The sequence below is a fragment of the Trematomus bernacchii genome, unplaced genomic scaffold, assembly GCF_902827165.1.
Source record: "Trematomus bernacchii unplaced genomic scaffold, fTreBer1.1, whole genome shotgun sequence".
NCBI classification, from domain to species: domain Eukaryota; kingdom Metazoa; phylum Chordata; class Actinopteri; order Perciformes; family Nototheniidae; genus Trematomus; species Trematomus bernacchii.
The window spans coordinates 3,326,357-3,346,784 of record NW_022987839.1 but is presented as its reverse complement, the minus strand read 5'-3'; the positions used below and the strand labels follow the sequence as shown (position 1 = coordinate 3,346,784).

The 20,428-nt window shown below is 44.2% G+C and overlaps 3 protein-coding genes across 3 annotated transcripts; 1 reads left to right on the top strand and 2 right to left on the bottom strand.

The window, feature by feature from the left end:
• The first annotated feature begins 6,189 nt into the window (after positions 1–6,189).
• On the top strand, positions 6,190–7,698 carry LOC117500100. Its single transcript, XM_034152800.1, has one exon. It carries the CDS (start codon positions 6,310–6,312, stop codon positions 7,696–7,698), a length of 1,389 nt encoding a protein of 462 aa, XP_034008691.1. The 5' UTR covers positions 6,190–6,309.
• Positions 7,699–11,663: 3,965 nt separating this feature from the next.
• LOC117500281 (high choriolytic enzyme 2-like) lies at positions 11,664–12,505 on the bottom strand. The gene has a single exon (XM_034153092.1). It carries the CDS (start codon positions 12,444–12,446, stop codon positions 11,664–11,666), a length of 783 nt encoding a protein of 260 aa, XP_034008983.1. The 5' UTR covers positions 12,447–12,505.
• Positions 12,506–14,761: 2,256 nt separating this feature from the next.
• On the bottom strand, positions 14,762–15,800 carry LOC117500272 (high choriolytic enzyme 1-like). The gene has a single exon (XM_034153084.1). The coding sequence runs from the start codon at positions 15,739–15,741 to the stop codon at positions 14,938–14,940; it is 804 nt and encodes a 267-aa protein (XP_034008975.1). The 5' UTR covers positions 15,742–15,800; the 3' UTR covers positions 14,762–14,937.
• Between the last annotated feature and the right edge of the window lie 4,628 nt (positions 15,801–20,428).

Here is a 20,428-nt window from a genome sequence, read left to right as displayed (position 1 = left end):
TTTGACTCAGTTCAGTCCAGGGACTTTATACTCTCCTCTACAGGTGTGTCTGCAGGAGGATTATGGGTTGGTGTCTACACTGCTAGGCCTGAACAAACCTCTGAAGGGAGGACTCCACAGACAAACCTGCTTTTTAAACATGTTTGTTATTTCTGGTCATTAGATGGATAGCCTCAGCTTTATGTTGGATTTATTTAAGGAGACACTTTTCATGTTCCTCAGACAATAAGACCTCACATTAGAACCTCTTTGCCAAACTAACCTTAAGAAGGGTAATGTACATTTAAAACTTGCAAGTGAGATTTGTTTTTCAAACATTTTTATTGATTGTATTATTTCAAAATAGTTGTTTATACTAATAGCCAAACACTATTTGGACAGGAACAGATCATTTATGCCAAACAAATACAAACAGCATCTGAATATTTGGAGACTGATCTGTCACTGGGTCGACACTTTATATACAGTAAGGGTCATTACCAAGTGAAATAAAAAAACACACAGACATCTTTAAGTACTAAAATCAAGATAATTCCCTTTTTACATTTGTGGCAGAAGTTGATGTCATGTGAGCAGAGGTTAAGAATTATAGTAAAAGGAAGCTCATATCTCAAAACGTCAGCTCTTGGCTTATGTTTGCCATGTCTGCAATCGTAGTTTAGCATGCAAGTATTTAAATGAGTAATACACATACAGTACAGCTGAGCGAGGCCAATGGGAATGTCATTAGTTTTCGAGGTCTTTGGGAAAAGATCAAAGTATAGGACCAATCAAAATGTTGGCCGGATGAATGAGCTTTAGGAAAAGTCTGATATCAACGCAAGTGATTAAAATGTATTTTTAGGGGTCATGAATGTGTGCACCAAATGTCATGGCAATACATTCAACTAGTTGTTACGAAACCATAGATGTCAACCTCATGCCGACCTTAAAGTAAATGTCGAGGTATCAAAAAAGTTGGTAGGAATACCTATCTTGGGCTCAGGAGAACTGCAAATATTATGGCAATTAATCCATGTTTAAAATAATTGTTCAGTCTGGTCCGAAGCACATGATGAAACGTTATCATGTTTTTGACCCGTTACTAGTTGTTATCAGTTTCGTTGTGTTGCTACAGAGGAGGCAGATTGGGAAGACTGCAGCTACTGCAGGTTGCTAAAATAAAAGTGAAACTTAACAATCACAGTTTTAAGCACCTGGTTAACATTGTGAATTTAAACAGAATAACGTGTCTAAGGTTTTTGCAGCAAAAACGACTTGGGTAGGTTAAGGAAAGGATCATGGCTTGGGTTACATTGGTATGTTTTTTACGTATTACGTGACTTATAATAAGTCAATGTATTCAGTTATGTCTTCACACATGACACTGACAGCTGTCTCCTGGGTCAAATGTATGTCTTATTTGACCCGTCCATACATCCATACATCCACCCATTAACCACCCATATACCCCCCCCCCCCCCCCCCCCCCCCCCCCCCCCCCCCACACACACACCCTTTGTCTGCATGGACTTGTTGCTCCTTTCAGCACATTATCTTACCTCATTTCCTCCTTTGCTACGTCATTATTAGTGGGCAAACATGTGAATAAATAACAAAGGCCTTCTGAACCTACTAGAAGGTGCAGCATACCCTTTCTAACCCATATCCATGAGGCAGCTGACATCAACATACCTACAAGCAGGCTGCTTGCATAATTAACAACACCAGAAGTCCTTTAAAAAAACGTAACTGCTGTTCTGGACAACCCGGTATCACGGCAAGACGTGAACATGTGACGATCTACCATGCTGGGAGACGTGAATATGTCACGGTTTCGTCCCTTCAAACGTGACAGTTACACGGTATTGTTAACATGGCCCAACCAGTGGAGAAATACCCGGGGTCCTTCTCAGGTCGATTAAATGGAATCCTTGCGTCCCTCACTTGCGTCGTTTCCCTGCGTTTAGTCCCTCCCACCAGGGAAGCATGGAGAGACGCAAGGGAACCACGAGAAGCAGGGAAATTAGTTTTAAGAGCAATGGGACGTCCTTTCCTCCGGAGCGTCACGTGAAGCGACGTCCGTTTGTGATGACGCCGCACAGCTGTTCGTCTGACAGCAGCTCTGTCCCCGTTATTTTCACAAACACCCCCGCCTCTGTTAGTACACATTTACTGACACAAACATTTGTATCATCTGTTGTAGACCCAAATACATTAAATAAAATAAGAACTCATTCTCAAAAAAGAAAAACGCCATTCTTAAAATGTATAAACGAACAATAGTTGGATTAATATTGATGAGAGTGCACAATAGAAATAAAATAATTCAGAGAAGAAAAAGAGATATGTTATCTATCAAAACCCAGTTATCATTGGATTGCACACTTTGTTTGTTTGTGTGGATATGTAGCAAATTAACATGTTAAATAGCACTTAATGACTGACTGAATGGAAATGACAATAAATGAAAATGTAAAACGAAAAAGCAATCATGAAAATGTTTCCAATAAATGAATAAAATAATTTTTGACCACTTTGTTGTTCAGATATATCACATATTTGTAACTGAATGATGCATTCCAGTATAAACTGAGGAGTGAGTCCCGTGAGTTTCATGTGTTTTCTTCACTCCGCTGGGAAACTCTGCTCTCATGTCAAGAAGCATCAGATCAGTGCATGCGCTGCATCGTCCAATCAGTGAGCGATACACAGTAAGGGGGCGGGGAGAGTATCTGAGGATTTCACCGGAGGATGGTCTGGTGGTACCTCGGTTATCGCTCCTCCATTATCGCTCCTCGCTCCTCGATCCTCGGTCCTCCGGCAGAAATAAGAGCCATGGGACGCTACTCAAGATGGCGCAGACAAATCAACTTCCGGTGATACCGAGGACCGAGGACCGAGGAAATGAAAATAGTCGACCTGAGAAGGACCCCCGGAAGTGCCTAGCAAATGGTCTACCGCGCCTATTGGTCGGTTTTTATTGTCAAAATGAGATGTTTTTAATTTATTTTTTAATCATCACACTTGATTTCGCCGATTTTCTTGTTGCCCTAGCTGGTCGACACCTCTTTTAGCAGAAACAAAGGCTACATTAATGTATTAAATCGATGTTAATCCATGTGTGTGGAGGTGAGGATGTGGAATTAACGGACGTGACGTTGTGTGATTGCGTTGCCAGGCAACGCAATTTACAAACTCTTCAACTACAACCCTAATTATATTTTAAAACATTTTAGAAGGCCTCACGAAATACTTTAATGTAAATTAAAATGTAAATGTGGTGATTGACATTATTCACCCACGGATCTATGGGTTGGGGGTATTGTTCCGGACGGACATTTTAGTTAAACGGACTTACTGTTGATGTGAAATCCGAAAAAAAATACGTTATACACCATAACGGTGCACAGCTGATATAAAAGGACTTGTCGTTTTTAAAGATATTACTGATTTTCTTTGAATATAAGAATGTAAATACTGAGTTGAGAGAATAGTCAGGGGATTTGGGTGATGGGAGACACATCTATGGATTCAGAATTTCAATAGCTTACTGTTAAATGACGGATATACCTTTCTGTCTGTGATGTTTTACAAATCAGATATTATAAGTAAAACATGTGAAATAATATAGCAATATCCTGTACAATTATGTGAAAACATGAATAAAACTACACATCTTCAGATGTTATACATACACAAGTGTCCTACACTAATAATACAAAGTTATTATGGCTGTGTGTACCTTGTGTGCACCGCCTAGTGGTTAAAGCACGTTATTGAATTAGTTGTGTATATGATATGTCAATGATCCTTAGAAAATCTTGAAATCTTGAAAGGGATATGCAAAATAGCCATTATATATGAGGTTAAAATGTTAACATAGGTTCAGGAGCATGGCCACGCCTAAAACTCCGCCTCAAACCACGGCCACCCCTATTTATATCCGGCAAAAGCTTCCGGCCACCGCTTGTCTCATCTTTCAAAGATCGACAGGCAGACTGTGATTCACGCTGCGCGTCGTCACAGTTCAATACAAGCTAAAACGCTACCACAAGAACATTGCTACTCACCATGGATCCCGAAATCCTGATCAACTCGCCGGAGTCAGATGAGGATCTATTCGACATCGGCTACCCGCCATCCTCGGGTCAGCAGACGGAGCCAAGCCAAGCATCCGAACGGAGCCGCGCGTGCTCGGCATTCAGTGCCCCACACACCAGCCGCTACCGCTCCCGCTCAAGCTCCCCCAACGAGATACCTCCAACTCCAGACAGGTCCCAGGCTTCGCCTACTCCGCCAGCGAGGGCAAACAGCCAGGGCCGCATCAGGTACAGCCAGCTCCAATCTCCCCACCACCGGCAGCCTGCCTCACTCGCAGCTCCCGGCCACTCGCAGCGGCGCTCTCGACGCTCCACAACAGAGCCCGAACGCACTCAACGCTCCACAACAGAGCCCGAACGCACTCGACGCCCCACAACGGGGCCCGAACGCACTCGACGCTACACACCAGAGCCCGAACGCACTCGACGCTCCACAGCAGAGCCCGAACGCACTCGACGCTCCACAACAGATCCCGAACTACGGAGGTGGACAGTCATTCGACTCCAACGTTTCCTGAAAGACAACGGCATCCACTTTCACCGAAACGACAACAAGGCTAGACTGTTCAACCTCTACCAAGCCTACTGCAGCACAACGGCAAGAACAACAACACACACAGCTCTTCCCGCCCCAGAATCAACCACCGCGCGCGCGCGCACCACGGGTCGTGACGTCACAGGCCTCCGTCCTCCTCCACGGACACAGCCCGACTCACCAGCACCCCCTGGCGGGGGCCAGGTGGTATTGCCCTCTGTGCCTGCTCTCTCTGTGTCTGACATGTCACAGCTCATTTCAACCTTTCTCTCATCCTTGTGCCCACAGGCTTCACATAATCCCCATGCACATACATCCCTTCATCCCTCCATCCCTTCTTCTTCTCTACCTTCAGCAGTCCACAGCTACCCAGCTTCTGCTTACCTTCCTTCCTTAGCAGCTAACCCCGTAGCAACAGCGTCCCACCCAGTAAACCAAGGGGCAGGGGCCATGCCACATGCTAACCTTTCAGCCGATTCTTACCTAGTATCTTCCTTTCCAACTGCTCTACCTTTTCCCCCTCCCCCTCCCCCCATCCCTACCCCATCCCTTCCCCAACACCCAAATGTTTTTCCTCCCTGTGCAACCAGCTACACTCTAGCCACAGCAACACCACCCATCCAGCCAGCCTCATTAGCCTATCGCCCTTCCCCCGTGTCCCTCGCCCTGCGCCAGCAGATTCTCCTGGGTAACTATGTAGACTTAGCTCAGCTTCTACATCCTTCAATCATTGACACTAGCCAGCCCAGGGAAATACAGACCAACTTCGGTTTAGTCCAGCTGCGAAATCCATCACCTCAGAGGTCTAAGGACTTAACCCCTGCAGAGTTCGCCCTAGCTTTTTCCCTCTACCGCGACGTCATCTGCTCAGTCTACCCCACACGCAGACCCGAGTTAGACGAGTACCTCCGCATAGAGCTCGACATGGCCTTACGCTTCGGAGGCTCAGGGTTTTACACCTACCACATCCACTTCGCTAGCCAAGCCGCCGGCCGCATCAACCAGTTCAATCAGGGAACATACTGGGGCGCTCTGGACTCCGAGCTTTACTGCCGCATCTTTGCAGCACGCGCATCCCTCTCGTGCCAAATATGCGAAGCCCCCTCCCACCCGGCCACAGCTTGCTCAGTCAGCGCCCCACAACCCGAGCCACCCCGCCCACGCCCCTTTCCATCAAGAGGCAACGCCTCAGTCCCCGACCGCCTATCATTCGCCGCACCTCCACCTCCCATCATCCCTAGGGCCGCATTCAAACGCTCACCAGCCAACGCCCCCGCTCCAAAGGGCGTCGACAGACACGGAAGGCCAGTCCTCTACCAGGGAGGCAGGATGGTGTGCAACAACTTCAACGACTTAGGCTGCTCTCTTTCTAGCTGCCGCCTCATGCACATCTGCTCCTTCTGTGGCGGCGCTCACGCCAGGAGCACCTGCCCTCACAACCCAACTACACCAGCAGACTGACTAGCACGGCACCTCAGCACACCCGTCAGGGTAAGCAACTTAGCTACAGCCTTAGTTAATCATCCAGATAGACAGTTCGTTTACTTTCTCACCCACGGCTTCTCCCACGGGTTCCACCCAGGCATAGCAATACTGCCCGACACATCTCACATCTGCCACAACCTTCAGTCTGCGTTAACAGAACCTCACACCGTTGACACTTTACTGGCTAAAGAAGTCAAAGAAGGATTCATGATAGGCCCATTCGACAGTCCCCCCTTTCCAGTGTTCCGCATCAGTCCAATAGGCATAGCTACTCGGAAATACTCGGGAAAAAAGAGGCTCATAATAGACCTGTCTTCTCCACACGGCTCAGCCATCCCGAGCATTAATAGCGTCATCCCAAGCCCAGACTTTTCAATGCAATACGCAAACATCGACCACGCCATCACCCTCATCCGCTCAGCAGGCCGCGGAGCATGGCTCTCTAAGGCAGACATCACCAGTGCATTCAAGATCTTGCCTATTCACCCAGACTTCTGGCGTTTCTTCGGAGTATACTGGAAGGGAGCCTATTACTTCTCAGTACGCCTCACATTCGGCTGCAGAAGCAGTCCCAAAATCTTCGATTCCCTTTCAGAAGCTCTGTGCTGGATCTTGATAAACAACCACAGACTCCCCTACGTGCTCCATCTCCTTGACGACTTCCTCATCGTCACTCCACCATCCTCACCCCCCCGCCACGGGCTGAGCACACTCATACAAACATTTTCAGACCTCGGCATCCCTCTGTCTGAAGAGAAAACCTCAGGGCCTAATACCTCCATCGAGTTTCTAGGTATCACCCTGGACTCAATGTCTTTCCAGGCTTCTCTACCCTCAGAGAAAGTACAGCGCATCACTCTCCTCCTGTCAAACTACTTACAGGCAGACAGATGCACGAAACGGCAGCTGTTAGCCCTCCTCGGCCACCTAAATTACGCCATCCGCATAATACCCCAAGCAAAACCATTCTTATCCAACCTGCTTAACAGAGCGGCCTCAGTCCCCTCCATCCACGATCGACTAGTCCTCGACGACGCATGCAAAATGGAAATGCACCTTTGGCAGGATTTCTTGTCCTCGTGGAACGGCATCTCTTTCTTTTACGACGACTTCATCACCAAACCAGAGGATATCCAACTCTTCACCGACGCAGCCCCCTCCATAGGCTTCGGCGGCTACTACGCAGGGAGATGGTTCGCATCCACCTGGCCCCCAGAGTTCACAGCGCTCAATTCACAGACGCTTTCTCCTTCATCCGCACTTCACGAACTATATCCCATTATCATAGCTGCCATTCTTTGGGGGCACGAATGGTCTAGGAAAGCCATACTCATCCACACCGACAACAGCGCAGTCGTCAAGATCCTTAACAAAGGCCGATCTCGCTCCCTAGTCATCATGCAGTTCCTCCGCAGACTCACTTTAATCTCCGCCAAACACCAGTTCATCCTCAAAGCAGCACACATCCCAGGTCATGAGAACGGCATCGCTGACTCTCTGTCTCGTTTCCAATTTCAGAAATTCAGAAACTCGGCCCCAGAGGCGGATCTCCATCCCACACCAGTCCCACCGTTTTCAGCCACCACATTCAACTGAACCCACAGCTGGAACTGCTCACACATGCTTCACGGGAAGCCATCCTCAACAGCCTCGCCCCAAGCACCTTGTGAGCCTACCTCACCGGCTGGAATTGCTTTAAGGCATACCACGGCACATACCAGCTACCATTCCCCACTCTGGACGTCATGTCCGTCTGCAATTTCATCACTCACACTCATTCCATCCGCAAGTGCCGGATATCCACCATTCAGACATACTTGGCCGGAATTAACTTCTTCATTAAAATAGCCAGCGGCCAACCATGTCCTTCCACATCCCATAGCCATGTCACCATGCTTATCAAAGGCTTACGTAAGCAGGAACCCTCTGCCACAGCCAAACGACTGCCACTCACATCCGACCTTCTCAGCCTCTGCATCCGTTCCCTACGCTCGGGATACTTATCACCAACGGTCGACCTTACCCTAGAATGCATGTTCCTGCTAGCATTCTTCGGCTTCCTGCGATGCTCCGAATTCGCACCCACTTCATCCGCCTACAACCCTCACCACCACCCCAGCCTATCCGACATATCCCTCCACACAAACGACTCTCTCATATTCACACTCCGCAGGAGTAAAACAGATCAGCTGGGAATCTCTTTTCCCATCCACTTCTTCCGCCTGAACTCGTATCTCAGCCCATACGAGCCACTAACCAAATACCTCAGCACGAGGTATGCTGCACACGCAACGCCTCAACACCCACTCTTTCTCACCGAAACAGGGAAAATGGCCACACGTTTCTGGTTCCAGAAACACTTCCACAATGTCTTGCTCATTTCGGGGATATGCTCAGAACACTATTCGAGCCATTCCTTCCGCATTGGCGCAGCGTCCACAGCAGCGAGACTGGGCATCTCCGACCAAACCATCCAGGTCCTGGGCCGCTGGTCATCCCAAGCTTACCACACTTACATCCGTAACAATCTCAATGATCTCAGACAGGCACACGCTCAACTCGGTTCCATTTAATCTGACTCTTTTGGGGGACCGCAATCAGCCCACGCAGATCCTGCCGGAGACGGAACCCCCACTCTGAGTCTCCCACCGCACGGACCATAGCTCGTCCTCCCAGATCATCTCTTCACCCCCCTCATATCCCTCACATGTTACTTCAATAAATGTACAAACATCACACTGTTGTGGCGTGGTTCTTGCTAGTGAAATGAGGTTAAAATGTTAACATAGGTTCAGGAGCATGGCCACGCCTAAAACTCCGCCTCAAACCACGGCCACCCCTATTTATATCCGGCAAAAGCTTCCGGCCACCGCTTGTCTCATCTTTCAACCCACCCTCCCTTACCCTTCTACCCATATAGTTCCCTTCCGACTCACACCGAGCGATACATTCATCCTTCATTCCTACATCCTCGGCCAGCACCATTTACAGCTAAACGGTGCATATCTGTATACCGCTTATACTAACATTAAATTCAAGGTATCGTCTGGGGGACCGCAATCAGCCCACGCAGATCCTGCCGGAGACGGAACCCCCACTCTGAGTCTCCCACCGCACGGACCATAGCTCGTCCTCCCAGATCATCTCTTCACCCCCCTCATATCCCTCACATGTTACTTCAATAAATGTACAAACATCACACTGTTGTGGCGTGGTTCTTGCTAGTGAAATAGTCTTTAATTAACTATTAGTAGAGAATAACGAGTAATGAATATACTTTATAGGGATCTGCAGATAAATGTTTAGTCTTCTCAAGCAGCAACTATCAAATATCTCTCCTGATTGTTGGCACTTGACAATCACCTTTCCCTGAATTTTACTCAGGTGTAACTAAAGCCTGATTTAAGGGTTGTTTATATTTCACATCATTAATCAGAATCTGCAAAGTAACTAAAATAAATGTAGTGGAGTAAAAATACCAGGTTAACCTCTGAATTGTAGTGGAGTAGAATTGCTGTTTTGTTTAGTAATGGATATTGAATATGGAATAAAGGTTTTGACAAGACCTGGTGTAACAATAATCAAAAAGGACATTAAAAGAGCTCCAGATGTCAATGATCTAAACAAAACAGCACACCTGAAATGTATATTTAAATACTTTATTAAGGGCAGTGAATTAGTTTTTTCTGTATGTTTTTCAAATCAGTGTTATACAGTAAGTGTCATAGACAGTGTTACATTGCTATTATTATCCTTAAAATATATATAAAACAAAACCATTTATGATCTTTTTTTTTGGGTGGTTTACTAATGACAGTTAATTCTGTTTCTGCTATTGATGGTTTCATTTTTGTGAAAAATAATAAAATTCAATAACGTGCTTTAACCACTAGATGTGCCTTTCTATCAGCTGTGCACCGTTATGGTGTAAATACAGCCTATCTACCAATTGGATCAAATATAAAAGTCAGCCGAATTAGTATTGATACTGCAAGGAGACGTATTGTGTGAAAATAAATGTAAGATGTGGTTTAATTGCTGATATATTTATGATCCACGTCACGTTTTCAGTTTTGGCGGCAGTGCTTCCTGTTTGTCCAGAAGTCTTCTCATCAGGGCTCTATAAATACAGAACTACGGCAGATATGTCATATTTAATGCAGCCAAACCGTGTATTACAATGTCGTTATGTGATGACCTCCAAACAGAAAAGCAAGCAAACTCGGAATAAAGTATTTTTTTATTTTTTTTAAATGTTTTCGGATTTCACATCAACAGGAGTCCGGTTAACTAAGATGTCCGTGCTGCGGAACAATACCCCCAACCCATAGATCCGTGGGTGAATAATGTCAATCACCACATTACACACATTCCTTCACATTTACATTTTAATTTACATTAAAGTATTTCGTGAGGCTTAAAATGTTTTTAAATATAATTAGGGTTGTAGTTGAAGAGTTTGTAAATTGCGTTGCCTGGCAACGCAATCGCACAACGTCACGTCCGTTAATTCCACATCCTCACCTCCACACACATGGATTAACATCGATGTAATACATTAATGTAGCCTTTGTTTCTGCTAAAAGAGGTGTCGACCAGCTAGGGCAACAAGAAAATCGGCAAAATCGAGTGTGACGATTAAAAAATAAATTAAAAACATCTAATTTTGACAATAAAAAACGACCAATAGGCGCGGTAGACCATTTGCTAGGCACTTCCGGGTATTTCTCCACTGGTTGGGCCATGTTAACAATACCGTGTAACTGTCACGTTTGAAGGGACGAAACCGCGACATATTCACGTCTCCCAGCATGGTAGATCGTCACATGTTCACGTCTTGCCGTGATACCTGGTTGGTTCTGGAAGTCGTTCAAGATACCTGAAATACTCTTTTAACCATCTGGATGAAACATTTAAGATATGTTTGTTGCAAGTAAAAAGATCACTGGGTTCTTTCATTTTGTTGAAATTGTTTCATGCTGAGCTCTGTGGCCCAAATAATATGGTTATAAATGGGTTGTAAAAATATAATGGTTATACATGAGAGGCAGGACTTGGGGCTGACTAACAGTCAGTGATGTTCATCCTCAATTCATTTTTGGTCAGTTTTGATCAGAATAGTTTTTTAGTGCAAGATAAAGCTTGACATTAATTGCAGAATTGTAACTTTGACCTCACGATCCAATACTGATACAAAAATACAGAAATACACAATTCCTGTGTGACTTTACAGTGAACTGAAAATGATAAGATGAATACATGCACCATGTCGGCATTGCATTCATGTGCATATGTGTGTATTTTTTTTAAAAGACACAAATGATGAAAATAACTAGACAGCAATCAGTAATCTCTGCATTACTTTTATTCCAGATCATTTAGGGATATGACGGTCATATAATCTGCCGTTTGAACATTTGAAGAAAAGTGAAATATTTGATGTTGTTTCCATACGTCACAGTGTTTTTTGATTAATTACAGGAAAAACAAAGCAGAAAAAGTACGATTTGTTTGCATTTATCATCAGCATTGTTATTAGCAACGGTAGAGCTTGTTGATCCTCACGATGTCCAAGCGGGACAAGCCCCCTCCTCTGGCCGATCTGGACGTTGGGGGTTTGGGATGGGGGTGATGGAGTCCCTCCCCCGCTGGATGGAGAAGGCTGTTTTTCCATAGTGCATGATGGAGGTGTAGTCATAGGGGGTGTTCAGGTTGTTGGTGTCGTGCCTTTTGAAGTTGTAGGCCATCTGCGGGTTGATGTTCTGCCAGTTGATCCTGACGTGTGAGTCGCGGTCGCTCCTGGTCTGTTCGTGCTTGAAGCCCAGAGCGTGGTTGATCTCGTGCTGGATGGTGCCATGGTAGACGCAGCCCCGCCTGTTGAGAGAGAGCACCTGTCTGCCTCCTGTTCTGCCCAGAGAGGAGTAACATCCGCCCTTGTTCTCAATGCTGATGTAGTCGTACTGGTTCCGACGGGGGACGAAGCGGAGGCAGGTCTTGCTGTGGAAGGCATTCATAGCGTTGGTGATCTTCTGTCTCTCCAAGCTGGTGAATTGACTGCTCGTGGTGAAGGGGACCGTCACCAAGCCGTTGGAGCCTTTCTTCCACAGGCAGCTCTGGGACCAGCACTTCATGGCGTTTCTGGTTTTGGGAACCACCAGGTCTCCTTCCAGCAGGATCTCATCTGTGGCGATGTTGGAGGTCAAAATTCTGGTGGTGATGTCGACAGTGTCCTCTTCGTCTACTTCTTCTTCTTCTTCTTCTTCTTCAATTCCTTCCTCCTGGAGAGGAAGTGCCTGAGAGAGGCCGAGCAGGAGCAGCAGCAGCAGGCTGGCAGAGGGAGTCATCTTCAGGGTCGGTCTGGAGGCTGTGGAGCTGCTGTGGAGAGACTCCTTGAAGCTTGATGTTTGACTCAGTTCAGTCCAGGGACTTTATACTCTCCTCTACAGGTGTGTCTGCAGGAGGATTATGGGTTGGTGTCTACACTGCTAGGCCTGAACAAACCTCTGAAGGGAGGACTCCACAGACAAACCTGCTTTTTAAACATGTTTGTTATTTCTGGTCATTAGATGGATAGCCTCAGCTTTATGTTGGATTTATTTAAGGAGACACTTTTCATGTTCCTCAGACAATAAGACCTCACATTAGAACCTCTTTGCCAAACTAACCTTAAGAAGGGTAATGTACATTTAAAACTTGCAAGTGAGATTTGTTTTTCAAACATTTGTATTGATTGTATTATTTCAAAATAGTTTTTTATACTAATAGACATACACTATTTGGACAGGAACAGATCATTTATGCCAAACAAATACAAACAGCATCTGAATATTTGGAGACTGATCTGTCACTGGGTCGACACTTTATATACAGTAAGGGTCATTACCAAGTGAAATAAAAAAACACACAGACATCTTTAAGTACTAAAATCAAGATAATTCCCTTTTTACATTTGTGGCAGAAGTTGATGTCATGTGAGCAGAGGTTAAGAATTATAGTAAAAGGAAGCTCATATCTCAAAACGTCAGCTCTTGGCTTATGTTTGCCATGTCTGCAATCGTAGTTTAGCATGCAAGTGAAGTATTAAATGAGTAATACACATACAGTACAGCTGAGCGAGGCCAATGGGAATGTCATTAGTTTTCGAGGTCTTTGGGAAAAGATCAAAGTATAGGACCAATCAAAATGTTGGCCGGATGAATGAACTTTAGGAAAAGTCTGATATCAACGCAAGTGATTCAAATGTATTGTTAGGGGCCATGAATGTGTGCACCAAATTTCATGGCAATACATTCAACTAGTTGTTACGAAACCATAGATGTCAACCTCATGCCGACCTTAAAGTAAATGTCGAGGTATCAAAAAAGTTGGTAGGAATACCTATCTTGGGCTCAGGAGAACTGTTGCAAATATTATGGCAATTAATCCATGTTTAAAATAATTGTTCAGTCTGGTCCGAAGCACATGATGAAACGTTATCACGTTTTTGACCCGTTACTAGTTGTTATCAGTTTCGTTGTGTTGCTACAGAGGAGGCAGATTGGGAAGACTGCAGCTACTGCAGGTTGCTAAAATAAAAGTGAAACTTAACAATCACAGTTTTAAGCACCTGGTTAACATTGTGAATTTAAACAGAATAACGTGTCTAAGGTTTTTGCAGCAAAAACGACTTGGTTAGGTTAAGGAAAGGATCATGGCTTGGGTTACATTGGTATGTTTTTTTACGTATTACGTGACTTATAATAAGTCAATGTATTCAGTTATGTCTTCACACATGACACTGACAGCTGTCTCCTGGGTCAAATGTATGTCTTATTTGACCCGTCCATACATCCATACATCCACCCATTAACCACCCATATACCCCCCCCCCAAACACACCCTTTGTCTGCATGGACTTGTTGCTCCTTTCAGCACATTATCTTACCTCATTTCCTCCTTTGCTACGTCATTATTAGACCACTATAGATCCACATCGTATTGTATTTGTATCGGTGGGCAAACATGTGAATAAATAACAAAGGCCTTCTGAACCTACTAGAAGGTGCAGCATACCCTTTCTAACCCATATCCATGAGGCAGCTGACATCAACATACCTACAGGCAGGCTGCTTGCATAATTAACAACACCAGAAGTCCTATAAAAAAACGTAACTGCTGTTCTGGAAGTCGTTCAAGATACCTGAAATACTCTTTTAACCATCTGGATGAAACATTTAAGATATGTTTGTTGCAAGTAAAAAGATCACTGGGTTCTTTCATTTTGTTGAAATTGTTTCATGCTGAGCTCTGTGGCCCAAATAATATGGTTATAAATGGGTTGTAAAAATATAATGGTTATACATGAGAGGCAGGACTTGGGGCTGACTAACAGTCAGTGATGTTCATCCTCAATTCATTTTTGGTCAGTTTTGATCAGAATAGTTTTTCAGTGCAAGATAAAGCTTGACATTAATTGCAGAATTGTAACTTTCACCTCACGATCCAATACTGATACAAAAATACAGAAATACACAATTCCTGTGTGACTTTACAGTGAACTGAAAATGATAAGATGAATACATGCACCATGTCGGCATTGCATTCATGTGCATATGTGTGTATTTTTTTTAAAAGACACAAATGATGAAAATAACTAGACAGCAATCAGTAATCTCTGCATTACTTTTATTCCAGATCATTTAGGGATATGACGGTCATATAATCTGCCGTTTGAACATTTGAAGAAAAGTGAAATATTTGATGTTGTTTCCATACGTCACAGTGTTTTTTGATTAATTACAGGAAAAACAAAGCAGAAAAAGTACGATTTGTTTGCATTTATCATCAGCATTGTTATTAGCAACGGTAGAGCTTGTTGATCCTCACGATGTCCAAGCGGGACAAGCCCCTCCTCTGGCCGATCTGGACGTTGGGGTTTGGGATGGGGGTGATGGAGTCCCTCCCCCGCTGGATGGAGAAGGCTGTTTTTCCATAGTGCATGATGGAGGTGTAGTCGTAGGGGGTGTTCAGGTTGTTGGTGTCGTGCCTTTTGAAGTTGTAGGCCATCTGCGGGTTGATGTTCTGCCAGTTGATCCTGACGTGTGAGTCGCGGTCGCTCCTGGTCTGTTCGTGCTTGAAGCCCAGAGCGTGGTTGATCTCGTGCTGGATGGTGCCATGGTAGACGCAGCCCCGCCTGTTGAGAGAGAGCACCTGTCTGCCTCCTGTTCTGCCCAGAGAGGAGTAACATCCGCCCTTGTTCTCAATGCTGATGTAGTCGTACTGGTTCCGACGGGGGACGAAGCGGAGGCAGGTCTTGCTGTGGAAGGCATTCATAGCGTTGGTGATCTTCTGTCTCTCCAAGCTGGTGAATTGACTGCTCGTGGTGAAGGGGACCGTCACCAAGCCGTTGGAGCCTTTCTTCCACAGGCAGCTCTGGGACCAGCACTTCATGGCGTTTCTGGTTTTGGGAACCACCAGGTCTCCTTCCAGCAGGATCTCATCTGTGGCGTTGTTGGAGGTCAAAATCCTGGTGGTGATGTCGACAGTGTCCTCTTCGTCTACTTCTTCTTCTTCTTCTTCTTCAATTCCTTCCTCCTGGAGAGGAAGTGCCTGAGAGAGGCCGAGCAGGAGCAGCAGCAGCAGGCTGGCAGAGGGAGTCATCTTCAGGGTCGGTCTGGAGGCTGTGGAGCTGCTGTGGAGAGACTCCTTGAAGCTTGATGTTTGACTCAGTTCAGTCCAGGGACTTTATACTCTCCTCTACAGGTGTGTCTGCAGGAGGATTATGGGTTGGTGTCTACACTGCTAGGCCTGAACAAACCTCTGAAGGGAGGACTCCACAGACAAACCTGCTTTTTAAACATGTTTGTTATTTCTGGTCATTAGATGGATAGCCTCAGCTTTATGTTGGATTTATTTAAGGAGACACTTTTCATGTTCCTCAGACAATAAGACCTCACATTAGAACCTCTTTGCCAAACTAACCTTAAGAAGGGTAATGTACATTTAAAACTTGCAAGTGAGATTTGTTTTTCAAACATTTTTATTGATTGTATTATTTCAAAATAGTTTTTTATACTAATAGACATACACTATTTGGATAGGAACAGATCATTTATGCCAAACAAATACAAACAGCATCTGAATATTTGGAGACTGATCTGTCACTGGGTCGACACTTTATATACAGTAAGGGTCATTACCAAGTGAAATAAAAAAACACACAGACATCTTTAAGTACTAAAATCAAGATAATTCCCTTTTTACATTTGTGGCAGAAGTTGATGTCATGTGAGCAGAGGTTAAGAATTATAGTAAAAGGAAGCTCATATCTCAAAACGTCAGCTCTTGGCTTATGTTTGCCATGTCTGCAATCGTAGTTTAGCATGCAAGTATTTAAATGAGTAATACACATACAGTACAGCTGAGCGAGGCCAATGGGAATGTCATTAGTTTTCGAGGTCTTTGGGAAAAGATCAAAGTATAGGACCAATCAAAATGTTGGCCGGATGAATGAGCTTTAGGAAAAGTCTGATATCAACGCAAGTGATTCAAATGTATTTTTAGGGGTCATGAATGTGTGCACCAAATTTCATGGCAATACATTCAACTAGTTGTTACGAAACCATAGATGTCAACCTCATGCCGACCTTAAAGTAAATGTCGAGGTATCAAAAAAGTTGGTAGGAATACCTATCTTGGGCTCAGGAGAACTGTTGCAAATATTATGGCAATTAATCCATGTTTAAAATAATTGTTCAGTCTGGTCCGAAGCACATGATGAAACGTTATCACGTTTTTGACCCGTTACTAGTTGTTATCAGTTTCGTTGTGTTACTACAGAGGAGGCAGATTGGGAAGACTGCAGCTACTGCAGGTTGCTAAAATAAAAGTGAAACTTAACAATCACAGTTTTAAGCACCTGGTTAACATTGTGAATTTAAACAGAATAACGTGTCTAAGGTTTTTGCAGCAAAAACGACTTGGTTAGGTTAAGGGAAGGATCATGGCTTGGGTTACATTGGTATGTTTTTTTACGTATTACGTGACTTATAATAAGTCAATGTATGCAGTTATGTCTTCACACATGACACTGACAGCTGTCTCCTGGGTCAAATGTATGTCTTATTTGACCCGTCCATACATCCATACATCCACCCATTAACCACCCATATACCCCCCCCCCCCCCCCCCCCCACACACACACCCTTTGTCTGCATGAACTTGTTGCTCCTTTCAGCATATTATCTTACCTCATTTCCTCCTTTGCTACGTCATTATTAGACCACTATAGATCCACATGGTATTGTATTTTTATCGGTGGGCAAACATGTGAATAAATAACAAAGGCCTTCTGTGTTAAGGAATAATTCTTCTAGATATCTAACCTTTTGCTCTGTCACCGGTAAACTTGACTGGCACGAAGGGTAATTGTTGTGGGAACACTGAGGCACTTCTTTATCGGTGTTTGTGGGCTCTAGGATGTGAAATCCTTGAGGCCATGAGTGTCGCAGGTGGCTCAGTGTTTAGTCTACTCCTTCAGAGATGTTGATTTCTCTCTGTGAACCAGTTAAAAGGTCTAGCATAGAGAGAGGTTCTTCAGAATTGACGTGGCAACTCTACCGTGAAGTCAGAACCTCTGACTCTTTGATTTGTGATGTGAATCCTCCGGCCGAATACTCTGAATAAACCCATCAGTGTTTGACATCAAAGCTCCAACTCTCACCGTGTCTCCTTCCTGAGTCGGTGACTCCATGCATTACTACACAGAAGTTTCCTCCGCAAATTGGCGTTGTCGGCAGGATACCAACAGATCTTCAGAGGCTGGTAAGTGTGATTTCAAATCTACATTTGGACATTGCCTTACCAGAATCTGTGATTGACGGTATCCTAAAATTATCTGTGAAGCTAAGCGGCTGCGTTTCGTTTTGGTTAATGAACATTTGGGCCTAGTAACCCCAGGGGATCATCCAGGGACTCTGTCTTGGCTGGTTCCCTCTGTGTGTGCTGCTCGGGACGTATGTGCCGTGCAGGCATACGCGGAGATGTTTAAAAAGACCTTAATGAGGGCAGCAGTAAAGTGGAACTTCTGTGTGAAATCAAAATAGAGATTTGTAATGAACAAATCGCCGAGATTCCGGGGGTTTCAGCAGCCAACACTAGCAGTTAACTCAAGCAGCCAGAGATATTACCCCCAGCGCCTCTAAAAAAAACACGGCTCCAGCTGCGGCTCCGGGGAATGTGTGTAACATACCTCCCCGTATCTGCATGGGCTGGTGAAGTGAACTCAGAGGGAGAAAATCACAGCTTTTGTCTATAGCTTTAACTCACACCACCGCCGTCTCTATTAAAAACGAGACGGTTTAAAAGCACTCTCGTGGCTTGTGGCCGTTTACTACGAGCTGGCAGGTGCGAGGTGCGTGCATTACCTGATGCGACAGGCTCCCTACATTGCTGGAGGAGCTGGTGCCGGTCCGGGGTGCATACATAAAATTATAGGCTAATTGATCATGGGTGGGCAGTGGCATGCAAGTGTAGAACAAAACTGTGTTTCATCGTTGTGATGAACATGATGGCAGGTGTATAGGCTGGTCGAGTAGGACTACAGTTAACTGTGTAGTTTCGGATAGAAAGGGTAGAGGAGAAAAAAGTCTATGTGCTCCTGATCGGGGGGGCATAGCACCACTAGAACAGGGATAGTGGGGTCGCAAGAGGATAAGCTAGTTATTGCTCTTGGACGGTCTTCAGGCACCGATCTAGGACTTGTATACAAGGGTGGGGTGCGCGAGTCAAGGTGCCCCACTGGGTTCCCCATTGGGGAGAGATCATATCCCTACCCCCTCTGAAACCTCTTTAATCCGGACTAAATTGAGCTGGATGAACTTTGCTGACGCACTGGTGTTTATTACGAGTTCATCATGTTTGTTTGTCTGATTGTTTGTATCCGGGGGTCTATATTGGTTTGTCTAACCGCCGTCTTGTGTATGTTTTGTAACAACTAATAATGAATCAGTCCATAGCCAGGGTAAAATAAACTAAGCTTTAGTTAACTCACCAAAAGTAAATGACTTGAGAAAGATAAATAATATATAGTGTTTTGCAAAATTCTGGTAGTATAAATGTGCTGCAAAATGAAAATAAATAGCAAAAGAGTGTTTTTATGTCCTGCATCTGAGTGTGCAGAGGAAATGTAAACAAGAAGCACACTGTTCAGGGTGTGCGCTGTAGGTGTAAGAAGAAAATAAGATTATATTATTTTAAGAATACATTTTAAATTGTATTGCTGTTATGTTAAGATATGTTTGTGACCTTTTATAAACCCTATGCCCCGTCCTGCACCCTGAGACCCTCAGAGGCATCACTGCTGGTCGTAAAAAACCCTGCCTGAGGAGGTCAGGGTTGCAAAATCTGTCTGCTGTTTTAGGTCAATATTGTATTATTTGTTTCATTTATTCTTAAATCTATGTATTGTATGGTAATAATGAAAAAAACGTAATGTATTGAACACATTCCGAAACAAAGCTGATAAGACAGAACTTGACTCAGACATAATACAAATTATTGTTGAAACCTTTTGCGCTGTTGCTGCAAAATGGAAACTTTGTTGATTATCTATTCCAACTGGCCACTGGATTCAGATAATTAATATAAGTTGAAGTTTAATTACAGTTTTAAATAGTTTAACATTCTTTATTAAACTGCTTCAAATGATTTCTCGTATCAACCAATTGGTCTCCATAGACATTACTAAAATTATAATAGTTGTTAAACTACTGACAAGTTTTCTGAAACCGAGCTTATGAACAAAAGAGTAAAGGTCGCTGGTTAAGCCAGGATCTATATATTTGTTGACGTTTTTATTGTGTGCATAATAAATGTGTTAAATGCAATTTTTTAGAAAGTATAAGGTTGCAATATCTTTACAATAAGTAATTACAGTTAAAAAAATAGATGTTGTTTTCCAAGGGCCTCTCCTTCACAGCCCTACACTTTAAATCATGAGACTTTCAAATCATAACAGACAGAGATCGGTATCACTTTGTGTTGCAAGCCAAATCCATGTAAAGGTTCTACTTGAGCCCAATTTAAATACCATAAAGAAAGTATTGAACCCAGCTCAAGCTAAATGTCAAATGTATTTAATTAAGGTGCAAGTGTTTTGATTTATTTAAAATGTTCCAGTCTAGCTTCTTTCGAGTTCAGTCTAAGCAACAAATTGTTTCTCATAACATTCTCACTGCTGTCCCAAATGTTTTAACCTTGGGCAGACAAGCTGTTCACACACCCACACACCCACACACACACACACACACACACACACACACACACACACACACACACACACACACAC

Bases quoted from the DNA above. Each gene is read 5' to 3' on its own strand.
- LOC117500100 (XM_034152800.1), top strand. From the start codon at position 6,310: ATGATAGGCCCATTCGACAGTCCCCCCTTTCCAGTGTTCCGCATCAGT.
- LOC117500281 (XM_034153092.1), bottom strand. From the start codon at position 12,446: ATGACTCCCTCTGCCAGCCTGCTGCTGCTGCTCCTGCTCGGCCTCTCT.
- LOC117500272 (XM_034153084.1), bottom strand. From the start codon at position 15,741: ATGACTCCCTCTGCCAGCCTGCTGCTGCTGCTCCTGCTCGGCCTCTCT.